General features: G+C 41.7%; 1 protein-coding gene across 1 annotated transcript; it reads left to right on the top strand.

Annotated features, from left to right (window-relative positions):
- Positions 1 to 40: 40 nt before the first annotated feature.
- On the top strand, positions 41 to 11,100 carry MYNN (myoneurin). Its single transcript, XM_005146874.4, has 8 exons — positions 41 to 115; positions 835 to 1,116; positions 3,026 to 3,828; positions 5,692 to 5,851; positions 6,435 to 6,613; positions 6,886 to 6,969; positions 7,383 to 7,469; positions 9,097 to 11,100. Exons 2-8 carry the CDS (start codon positions 851 to 853, stop codon positions 9,363 to 9,365), a joined length of 1,848 nt encoding a protein of 615 aa, XP_005146931.1. The 5' UTR covers positions 41 to 115; positions 835 to 850; the 3' UTR covers positions 9,366 to 11,100.
- The last annotated feature ends 1,412 nt before the right edge of the window (positions 11,101 to 12,512 follow it).

Consider the following 12,512-nt stretch of genomic DNA (forward strand, 5'->3'; position numbering starts at 1 on the left):
CTGCGCCTCAGGAGCGGGACGCCGGAAACCACATCCCGGAAGCGCCGGGCGCGGCGTCATCAGAACATGGCGGCCTGAGGCGGAGGCGTCCCTTCCGTTCCCGTCCCCTCCGCAGGTGCGTGGGGTGCTTATGGGCCGGGGTGGCTTTGCTGGCCCTGCAGCGGCCCTCGGGTCGGGCGGGCAGTGCTAGGAGCAGACAGCGCTTGGGTAGCCGCGGGGGACACGTTGTGGCGGGGCCGGGGGAGGGTCGCGGTGAGGGAGGGGGCTGCGCGCTCTGTCCCGTCCAGTGGAGAAGCTAGCCCGGCGAGGGTCGCGGCTGCCGTGGCTCGCCGGCACCCCGCTTGCTGCCTTGGCGCTGAGGCGGGCCTTCCCTCCGGGCCCCGGTGCCTGCTCGAGATCCGTTGCTTCCTGGGGTCTGTTGGTACCCGGTCTGTGCGGCGGGGAGCGGGGTTGCTCCCCGCGGAGCGGCAGCCCCCGCCGCCTGAGCGCTGTTCGGGCCGAGCCACGCATGTCTCGTTTCTACGGAAGCTCCTCGGAGCCCCTTTTCGACATGACAGTTCACAGGCTTAAACAAACTAATCCTCCGATCGTGGCGTGAGGGAACTATACACGTCTGTGCCCTCTCCCTCTCCTTCTGTCTCCAAATTAGCAGCTCCCCAAGTGAAGAAGGACTTGCCCGTCTCGTGATGTCTCATACAAAAGCACTACTACACGAATTACCCTGCAGTAGTCCTGAGTGGATTCTAACACTGACTCACTTGTAATCATTAACTTACTTTGTTACGGGAAAAAACAAAGTTAAATCTTAAATGTAATTTCTTTCTACTTTCCTAGGTCAGAAAATACCAAAATGCAGTATTCCCATCACTGTGAGCACCTTCTAGAGAGACTGAACAAGCAGCGAGAAGCTGGTTTTCTGTGTGACTGCACTGTTGTTATTGGTGAATTCCAGTTCAAAGCACACAGGAACGTGCTTGCCTCCTTCAGCGAGTACTTCGGCGCCTTTTACAGAGATGCGTCTGACAATAACGTCGTTTTGGATCAGACTCAAGTGAAAGCTGACGGATTCCAGAAACTCCTGGAATTTATTTATACAGGAATTTTAAACCTTGACAGGTAACATACTCTACTAAAGAGAGAAAGAGAACAGGGAAATAAACTTTGTGTTAAGGCAGTACTGGGTTTTTTTGTCCTTTGTAATACCTTCTGGAGGAATACATGGTAGTGGCTATGATAAATATTACAAGTTGGAGATCATCTGTTTTTATGTTTTAAAATAACACAGGACATGCGAGTGCCAAAACAAAGGCTTGTTGTCTGATACTTCACTGATTGTTAGTTTCAGTTTCCCTGCCTGGGTTGGAAGGGATTAAACATCTTGCATGATTACCAGGAGAGGGAAGGATATGTTTTTTCTTTCTTAAGTTGGATCACAGGAGTCTGTTTTTGCAGAGAACACACAGAAACTGTGTAAATGGTAGAAGGTAAAGTCCGAGGAATGGGTGAAGATAGGCATCACTTTAAAAGATCACATTGGTTAGAATTTGCATGATCAGTTACTTAAAATTTTTCATTACAGTGCCCAAAAAGAGTCACAGAAAAAGCATTTTCTCTCTTACTGCGCTGATTTTATGCCTGTCCTGTTGCTTTTTGTACAGTGATGATTCTTTGCAGTATTTTCCTCTTGGCAAACAAAAGACATCCCTCACGAGGGAGATGTGACTTCTTAGAAGTTTGTAGTCCAGGACTTTCCCTCCTTTTCCAATGCCTGGTGCCAAATGCAGGTTTAAAAACCTGTCTGAAATCTCACAGTCATTAATTTTGAGTATACAGATGCAGGGTGGTGTGGTGTGTGGTGTTTGGGGGTTTGTTTTGATTTTAATTAGCTACAAGCATTAATAGCAACAAAGCAGGTAATGCAGCTGTGTGGTGAAGTTAGTGACCACTGCTTTGCAGATTAGTGTGAGCAGTATCACGCAACATCCTTGATGTCTGTCTGAGACCACAGTGGGAGAGTTTCTGGACTCATTCTGAAGCAGCTGAAATCTTTGAAGGAAGAGGAGGGTGCAAGTACCATTGTCACCTGTTGCTATTGCAGAGCTATTTGGCTAAAAATGATGCTCACAGGTCTGCCCACATGCATCCATCCTCTTCCCCTGTGTCCCTTTAGGCTGCAAATTACATTGTCTTCTGTGATGAGGGGTGCACAAGAGACACTGGGAGGGTGTCCTTTGAACTCTGCTAGTGTAATGCAAGATACTGAGACAGTTGTATTCATGTACAGAGAGTAACTGTGGGTAGTTACTTATTGTTTAATTACATTTACTGTGTAATAGATTGCTAAAATGATGTTGTTTACCATGAATGTCTCTTCAAAGTGCTGTAAATCCATAAATGCATTGATGGTACATGTTGCCACCTTCCCCAGATCAATTTTTTCTAAACCATCAGGGCCTGTGTTGCAGCAGCCAAGAAGCAGAGTGTAGTAGTTGAAATGAGGACTTCCGTGGTGTTAACATTGTGCACAGCTGACACAGAATTAAGACTGTTTGCAAATCGTTTTATAAAACAAGATTAATACCTGCCTCACAGCAGCACTGAGGTGAATGTGCCACTTGCAAATTGATTAAGACTTGCTAGAAGGCTCACAGAATTGTAATATATGCATTTTATTCTCCAGTATTTTATCCTTGTGGTTTCTGAGCTTTTTGGACCAACAGCCCCATATCTATCCTCACCACCTTACAATTTGGCCTTTTAACTGAAAATTCTACAAAAGGCACATAACTGAAGCTAAAATTCTCTCCTCTGTGGATGTGCAGAGATGAGCTGTCAGTTCGGGAGTAACTGTTGTACTGGGGTCTCCAGCACCAAGAGATCAGATCTTGCTGTATGTGCTCTCAGAGTTGTGTTTTCTAACAGTGTAACCTTCCTGTAGCTCTGCCCTTTGTATTTGATACAGTTGGTGCAGAACAAATGCTTGCTTTGTCCAGAATATTGTCACCCAAATCTTGTTTTCTTGCAGCTGGAATGTTAAAGAAATTCACCAGGCCGCGGACTATCTCAAAGTGGAAGAAGTGGTCACTAAATGCAAAATTAAGATGGAGGACTTTGCTTTTATTGCCAATCCCTCTTCTACAGAGACATCTAGTATCACTGGAAACATCGAGATGAATCAACAGACTTGCCTTCTGACTCTCCAAGATTACAATAACCAGGAGAAAGCAGACACTGCTTCTGCAGAGTTTGTTCAACCACAGGCAAAGAAAGCAGCTTTGGAAAAGAAATCTCCTCAGACCAAAAAGCGAAAGAAGAATTTCAGCTCCCCCAAAAGCATACAGAATAAATCTGTACAGTATGAGAACGATGTGACTGAGAACGCATCCATTGAGAGGTTTTTAGATGCAAATAAGCTGGCCACACAGATAACAGAACAGGCTGCCCAGGGCAGTGATAACTCTGAACTACAGCTGGCATCAGTGGTGGAAAGTGAAACGCTGGCAGCCCGGGATATCCTAGTTCAGACTATTGCTGCAAAACAGAAGCGGGGAAAGCCTCAGCAAGGCTGCGCACTGAAGGAGCACTGTATGTCTAACGTAGCCAGCGAAAAGACCACTTACCAGCTGGAGAGCACAGCAGAAGAGCTCGACCAGAAGTATTCCAAAGCTAAACCAGTGTGTAACACCTGTGGAAAAGTCTTTTCAGAAGCTAGTAGCCTCCGTCGCCACATGAGAATACACAAAGGAGTGAAACCGTATGTGTGTCAGCTCTGTGGGAAGGCATTCACTCAGTGCAATCAGTTGAAAACACATGTAAGGACTCACACAGGTAAGCCATTGGCCTTGTCTCTGAGACCTGGAATCACAGCTTGTGAGTACAGGACTGTAAAAATCTTCGTGGTCCGTCTTTTTCCTCTAGGAATTATGTCTGCTGCTGGTATGCATATGGAGGTAGTACCAATATCCTGGTAGTATGAAACACTGCAGCATTTTTCAGAACAAAATCATAGTTTCTGCTTTAAATAGCTATAGGGGACTTTATTAGTCTGAGCATCTTGATTTCTGGAAAGACTCGGAAGAGCTGGCTGCCCTTTAATTTTGCAGAGCGAGGGAGTGCCAAAACCTCCAGTTTCCCAGTGCCAGTAGAGCATGGAAAATTCATTGTACTAGATACCAGGATTTTTGTTGCTTTTTTAAAACTTCAAATTCGAATACACATTTGATAACAAAAGTGGGGGAAAATGCAGTCCTGTGACAAGTAGGTAACTTCTCCCACAGGGCCTTCATATAAAGTAGGGGAAGTGGCTGCAGTACTACAGCATTTGGGGGTTTATTTAGTAAAACATGCAGCTGAAATGTGTGATGGTGTTATGGTCTCTGCATTCAATAAAGAATTCCCAGAAGTTTGTGTTGTATCAAGAGGTACTGAACAAAGCACCAAAGCGAAATCAGTTGTGAACACTTAAACGTTAAGAGAACATGTCTTACTTTCAAAGAGTAGGAGCAACAAGTTGCTGGAGCCTGGGACATATGGGAGAAGTGCTATGCCTGTATTTTTCCATGGAGATGGAAGACTTGATACTGGGTCAGTTTGTTCTTCAGGCCATTGCTGTCATGCTTAGCCCAGTGAGCAATGGAGGAACCTGGTTTGTGGAGTTTCTTCCTGTGACCAGCACTGAGAATTCTGAAGTAACAGTGAGTCAGATAAAAACTTCCTTACTTTTGCTCTTTTTTCCCCGTTGGAAAACTCTGAGCAGAGGCCAGCAGTGGAGCTCTTTCCACGAAGCCAAGAAGTTGTAAAGACGCGATGTACGATGTATTGAAGTACATCTGCAGAGCGCTGTGCTGTTTCTGTAACCAAGGGAGGAAATTTCAGATATTGTCAGCCAGTAACTAATCAAAGATACATATGGGAGACAGAGCTTGTGAGCAGTATCCAAGGCCAGTGCCATGGTAGGAATGTCAAATGCGTTTCCTGCTTTTGAGCATATTGTACTGCAATTTTTTTTTTTGCCTGAGTAGGTAGGGAATTTCACAGTGTGAGTTGCTAGATGGCAGGCTAGATGTCTAATACTTTTATTTTTGACGTGCTTGTGTGCACGTTATACTTAAGAATAGTTGAGTTCTTGGTTTGATTGTGTACTGCCCCAGTAATGCAGGGATAGGCTCTTCTATGCTGTCATCTAAGACTCTGCAGCATTGTGCAGTCCATTCTGTGAGATTCTTGAGAACAAAGAGAACACAAATAGAGAAGTAAGTACCTGCAGCACTCTGCGGCAGATACCAATGAGAAATTAGGGAGCACGAGACTGTACTATGAGAGCCATTGCGGTTTGACAGGCAAGAAAAGGCAGATGATTCACTGGTCATTCATCTTGAATAGTCAGAATCATGAATAGACAGAACTAGTAAAAAGCCTGAAAATGCAGTAGCAGCATCTGAAAATAGTGTGGGGAAAATGGCACTATTAAAAAATAGTATTACCTTTTTTTCCCAAAAGGTAATGTGTTAAAAAATAGCATGTTATTCACTGTATTCCTGGCATCTTCCACTTCAGTGGACTGATTATGGGATGTTCCAAGGCGTTACTTGTAAGAAGTATTAGAACAGACACCTGAGCTTTGGTCAGGTAGTGGGCTGGAAAGCTTTCTTACGCAAATGCAGAGAGCACAAGGGTTTTATTTTTCACCAGGGGAGAAGCCATACAAATGTGAACTCTGCGACAAAGGCTTTGCTCAGAAGTGCCAGTTAGTGTTCCACAGTCGGATGCACCACGGAGAAGAGAAACCGTACAAATGTGATGTGTGCAACCTGCAGTTTGCGACTTCAAGCAATCTGAAAATTCATGCCAGGTAGGCAAAAGTAAGATCTTGCAAATGCTTCTCCATGTGTTTATTTGAACAGAATAATTTACTCCAGTGTGAGCAAGAGTTACACTTTCACGTAATTTGGTCATTTCTGTTTCTTTTCTCATGGGTCTTCTCTCGCATTGCAGAACAGAATAATTACATCTATATACACGCTCCTGAGGGAAGCAGTTTGTGATTTATGAATCTGACATTCTATGCAGTGGTATCCTAATGGCAGTGATGTGAGTTTGTTTTAAACTGCTTATAGCATCAGAGAGGAATGTTCCTTGGTGGGAAGCAGAACAGAACAGTTCTTTCAGTTCACTGCTATTTTCATGTGGCTCTTTGCATTTTTGGTAGGAGCAGGAATTACATTTCCTCGTTAGGAATCATCGTTTTATCTTTCAGTACACTATGATGCAAAACATGCCGAGTGCTCATGGTGCATGTCATGTGTGCAGGGCCTGTACTTTTTTGTAGTTCACAGAATGTTGGGGTAAAGTGCTAATGGAGGAGAGTCAGTTGGTCACAGGTGTTGCTTCCTTCCTGTCCAGGATCACTGATGTTCATCTTCATTCATTCGCAGGAAGCACAGTGGGGAGAAGCCGTATGTGTGCGATCGCTGCGGCCAGCGGTTTGCTCAGGCCAGCACGCTCACCTACCACGTGCGCCGCCATACAGGGGAGAAGCCCTACGTATGTGACAGCTGTGGAAAAGCCTTTGCTGTCTCCAGTTCTCTCATTACCCATTCCCGAAAACACACAGGTAAGGGGAAACAGAGTCCTGTGGCACCACAGCAGGCCTGGTAAGGGAGTGCTTCTGGCAGAGGGGCTGGATGTAGGTAATGACCTGGAAATCTGTAGGTTGGAGTTATCTCCAGAGTTGTCATCCAGCTCTTTACTCATGTTTTTTCCCTTTGATTCCAGTTTAGGGAGCTCTTTCTCCCATTAGATGTTCCCTATGCTTTATTCTGATTTGTTCTTTTTGTCTGTCCTGGTTTATATATTGAACAAATAAACTACTTGTGTTTCCTTTAGGAGAGAAGCCATATATCTGCGGCATTTGTGAAAAAAGTTTTATTTCCTCTGGAGAGCTCAATAAACATTTTCGGTCCCATACAGGTCAGTTGCCAGACAGACTGCTTCCTGCACTATAAATAATATCCTACTTTTACGCTTTTGCCTTTAAAATGCACCATATTGTGCTGTACTTAAAAGTAGCAGTTTCTTAATTTATGTATCTCTGTGTTAGCATGATTTAAAGAAAATATTTGTGCATTTTAAATTGCCTTTTTCAGACTGAGATCTGCGTAACAGTGTAGTTGATGTATGATCCTGGCTTTACTTCTGACATTTGGGAGTTTTTGCTTTTTTTAATCTATTCTGGAAAGAGTTTTCTTCTGAATAGACACACAGTCAGAATAACAGACTTGTAGTTTAAAATACAAGCTTAAAATCCATTTTCCTACATCCTTCACTGTGTTTGTTTTCAGTTTCTGATTGTTCTAACTGCCAAACCACTTGTTATTTTTCAGGTGAAAGACCATTTATCTGTGAAATGTGTGGGAATTCTTACACAGATATAAAAAATCTTAAGAAGCACAAAACAAAAGTTCACACAGGTACGTTCCTTGCAAAGAAGCATTAAGAAGTGACATCAACTCTCTTGTCTTCAGGGATTAATAACTATTTTTACTGGTTTTTTTTGATAGTAGCTCTCCTTAGAGCCAAAAGCATCCACTTTAGAGGTACTCAAACCATTTAAAGCATAAAGCACCTGCTTTCAAGTAGATTCAAGAAACATTTTTAAGCATTTGCATTGCTGTAACAAACACATGTTGAACAACACAGAAGTAGATTGCTGCTGACAGGAATTTCTATATGTGAATATTTACTTTCTTGTCCTAGTAACTTGTGAGAGCTTTCCACCTCAAGGCAAAGTTCGAATTGTAGAAAATTGTTTACCTCTTCTGAGCATGTTAGAGGAGTGTGTCTTTACAAGAGCAGTGACTGAGGTGAACAAGGCAACCTGCTTACAGGAATTACTTTACATGTTGAAGGCACAAATTAATTTTTTAAGGGTGATTTTTTATATATGCAACATTAATCCAAGTCTGAGCTGGATTAGCAAGCACACAAGACAACAAACAGCTGGCAGAATGTTCCCAGCTGCAAATACTGCTCTAGAAAGTCTTCCCAAATACATTCCATTCCTATTCTAGAGACAAGATTTTGGTTAGGAAGAAATTTGACATATATTACTTGCCGATGGTACAAAGCAGAGACGTTGAGCCAGCTGCATTCAGCATTGGTTCCATACACCTTGTTATCTGTCCATCCCCAAGTGCATTAACCATAATTCCTGTCATAGGGAAAAAGGACAAATGGATGTCTGTGTAGATCTGGATTGAGAGGGGGAGAGGATGAGGAATCAGGAGTTATTTGCAGAGGTAGCTTTGAATGTCAAAAGCTTGAGAAGCCCCATTTAGGAAGGCCCCAATGCAGCAGGAAGCCAGTGGAAGCAAGGGTGAGATGACAGCAGTGGTGAGCCTGGCAGAGCCTCAGGGTGTGAGCTGGGGGAGTTGACAAGGCATGTCTGCTCTCATGGAGAGACAGGGCAAACAGGAGTGCTTCATTGCTGAAATAACTGGCTTCAGGGTGCACGTTGGTAGAGGACAGGTCAAATAGCCAATGCCTTCAAACAGGAAGGCAGCAAGAAACTCTTTCACAGTGATTTCAGTTAGGAACAGAAAATCCTTTCTCAAGTGACTGGATAAAAAATTACAATGGTTCTGGCTGGAATGGCTTTAATAAACACTTTTCTTCTGAAGAAGTTTATGGATTAAGTGATGTACATTGCTATCTCACATTAAGAGGCTGTTTGGATGTGGCTGTGTTTCTTAGATTTTCTGGGATGGAAAATCTCAAGGAAATTTTCATAATTACATTTTTTTTTCCCAAAGCTCCTTTGTGATGTTAAGGATTTGTTATCTTTTGTACCATGTTAAGTAGAGATGAAGTTGGAATGCATCATTCCTCTAGTTATCATGCTACAAGCAGCAAAAGTTGCGATTCTCAGTGCGTACATTGTACTTACAGCTCATTTTGGCTTGGCAGCACATTGAAGCACTGATAGCCCAGCTGCCCTGGCAGTCTTTGACATACCATGTGTTTGTCTTGGTGGTCATTTGAAAGGAAATTTGCACAGGAGCTTTTGAACATTTCTTCTTGTTTTTTTTTCTTCCCCAGGATCAGAAACTCCCCCTGATTCTAATACACTTGATAACTCTTTCAATGAACAAGAATCCATTCAGAGTCAGAAAAGTCCCTTACCGGAGTCTATAGATGTGAAACCCTCTGAGATGTCTTTAGCACTTCCTCTTCCCATTGGGAGTGAAGACCATCAGATGCTGCTTCCTGTGACGGGTAGTCAGTCTCCTTCATCAGAAACATTACTAAGATCTGCTGTGACTGGATATTCAGAACCTCAGTTTATTTTCTTGCAGCAGTTGTACTGACAGTGCAGTACAGAGGCAACAAGGTAATTTGGTAGTGAACTTGCGCACGTTTGGTGAGATGAACATAATCGAGCAAGCAGTCATGCTTTTTGAATTGGACTTGTTCTTTTTTTCCCTCTGTGTAAAGACACTTGTAAGTCATTTCCATTGTGCAGTGCTGTCTGACATTTTTTTGTTGAATTGTGCTAATCTACAATCAATTTTCTATTTGCAATTAACACTCATTTCCACAAGAGGATTCCTTTCCAGCAACACCTGCCTTAAGAATTCTCTGTTAAATATGTCGATGTGTTTTGGAGATCTCTTCCCATGTTCCTGCTGATCTGATGTGTCATGGTGTCACTTGAGAGCAGATGTTTTAAGCCATATTTGATAATTTAGGAATATTAACCCAGAGGTGTAAGGGGGAAATCATGATACAAACGCACTAGCAAGCTTGTATTCCTGCAGTCCAAGTGATACAGTGGTGCATGCTGGAAGGCAGGCTGGTGCAGTGCTCCCAAAGAATTAAAACTGTCATTTGACGTCTGAGCAGAGGGAAAGAAAGCTTTGTGTATATTTTCCTGACAAGGCAAGTAAAGGAGAGTTATTTTTTTTTCTCAAGGGGGGTAAGTCAGCGGGCTCTGATGGCACAGACACTGCTGGGTATTGGGTATTCTTTCCAACAAGTCCCTTGCTTGTTTTTTTTCTTCTGAGTGAATCCAGTGTTGGTGTATCTTGTCCTGGCTTTCTTTTTCACATCCCTGAAACATGCTGGGTTTGGCACAAGCAACCACATTTGCTCAAAAGGAGAGTTTGGAACATGCATGTTGTAGATGAGACAAAAAGGTGCATTGATTTAATTGGTGTGTTGTGAATCATAGCCTCACAATCCATTTTTGTTTTTACAGTAGTGCTGCTTCTTGTGCTAGACACTAGGTACAAAAGAGGAAAGAAACAGATCCTGTCCTTCACTGTGAAAACAAGAAGTGAATGTTACATGAGGGGGTGTTAAGGAAGAATACAAAAGAGCAGATGGCTATTCTTGTAGGCAAGGCTTTGTTAGAGTATGACTGATTTGGTTTAGTTGAAGTATTTATGTATGGCTTTATCTCACATATCACTTGTCCACAATAACTGCACAAAACTGGTATCTATCAAGACCCATATGAAGGTATGTTTGATTACTAGCAACATACATTTTTAAAGAGCAACATTTTTAGTGTCTTGCTAGGGTCATTAGCTACACACTAGTTGACAAACAGGGTTCTTTTATACTCCTTTTTGCCAGTTTGTGCCATTAACAGAATGTAAGCATTATTTAAGTAATCATCAGATAGGAAGAAAACAGTTAAAATACTGTACCAACAATGCATTTGTAGATACTGTTTGTTGGTTATTTACTTGGTGCTAGCATTTTATTTCCACTGATGCCTTGTGTCCAGATACTGATAAATAGAAGAGCACAGGAGATACCTCTTAACTGTTCTACATGGAGTATTAATCTGCACCTTAATTAAACAGACTTGTGAAAAATTTCTGAGGATTTCATTTAAATATTCTGTAAATGGTTCCTTGACTCCTGAGCATGACTATAGAGGGGTTTTTTTTTCTACATGTTAGTACCTGTAAAGTAATAGACTTTTTGCTTCTTTCTGTTGAGCATTTTAGTATGTGGTAAATTTAAAACTCTGCTTCTTGATCATATTTTATGTTTTATATGTGGCAAATTTGCTGATAAAGTTCACCATGGACAGCAAGGAGTACAGCTGTGTTCACTGGGAGCATACTTAATGCAGGCATCTCTGGTTCTGTCCACTGTAGCCAATTACTGCTGTACCTGCCTGACCTTTGTTTTCTTTGCTTATCTGCACTACATCATGTCTGAACAGCCGTGTCCTTCAGAATGCTGGCAAAGGACAATGGGTAAAGCTCTCTGATATTTTTTTTTTCCTGTTTGTTGGCATTTCCCCTTTTCCTCCCCCTTTTCTTTTTTAGCTTCTGTTGTTGATGTAGCACCTGAAGGATTCCTTAGCCTTTCCATCTGAAACTGAAGAATCTCAAAGATACAGATCTTGACTCAGTATAAAAGCAAACTTTGTAGCCTGTCCTAAGGTTCCACTTTACTTTTGCTCTCCAAGAGCAGAAGCCTTGGGATATACATAAATACTGAAAAAGAACAATACCATACAACTGACAGCTTTCATATTTAAACAGCTTTGGAAGATAAACTAATGATAGGCTGCTGTTACCTGAGGAAAAGTATCTGAAGATTAAGATACCCAGGATAAATAACCACAAGAGAGAACTAGCTCTGGAAAAGAAAAATATATTAAAAATATTTACATTCCTACATAGTAAATGCATTCCATAACAATGTTTGTTTGGACTGTTTTTATATTTGTAAAATTTTATCTTATTACTGTATTCTTAGAGTTCAGGCTTTTTTAAAAAATACAGTGCTTAGATTTATACAGGATTTGTTTAGATACTTATAACAGTAACACTTGCTTTATTAGTCATTTAATTTTCTTTATAGACAAGTAGATAATCATTATTTTTTACAGGACAATAATTTTAACCTTTCTTAATAGAATACATGGGCTTGTAGTTTTGTCTTGGAGCAATAATTTAAGACCTGCACTCTTGAGCCCCCATCTGAGAGTCTTGATTTTTATCCTTATCTTTCATTAAGATATCTCAGCTGCTGAGGTATGATATCTATGAACTGTATTCATTTACTAGAATATAGATTTTAAATATATATATATATATATATATATATATATATATATATATATAAAATTTGTCAGTAGGTGTGTTCAGGTTGGGCCTGAAGAAGCAGGTCTGTGCTGTACCTTTTGCAAACAGATGCATGGAAATCAGCTGCACATCTAATTCCTAGGCTTAAGGATTCTGAGTTAATTTTGGAGGCACAAGGTTTGTAACAGTATTGATAATTTCTGTAAGGGATAAATGGGGGAAGTTATGGAATCTTTTTAGGCAGACATCTCCTTGAGACCTACCTGCAAAAGGCAAGAGGACATTGGAATAATTCCACTAACAGTAATTTAGAGAAAATGACATGATTTGTCACACTGTTCTTTCAGTACTGTTTCAGGCAATTTAGCACTGAAGTCAGTGCAAGTTTTGCCTGAGTAGGTTATC

The sequence above is a fragment of the Melopsittacus undulatus genome, chromosome 6, assembly GCF_012275295.1.
Source record: "Melopsittacus undulatus isolate bMelUnd1 chromosome 6, bMelUnd1.mat.Z, whole genome shotgun sequence".
NCBI lineage: Eukaryota > Metazoa > Chordata > Aves > Psittaciformes > Psittaculidae > Melopsittacus > Melopsittacus undulatus.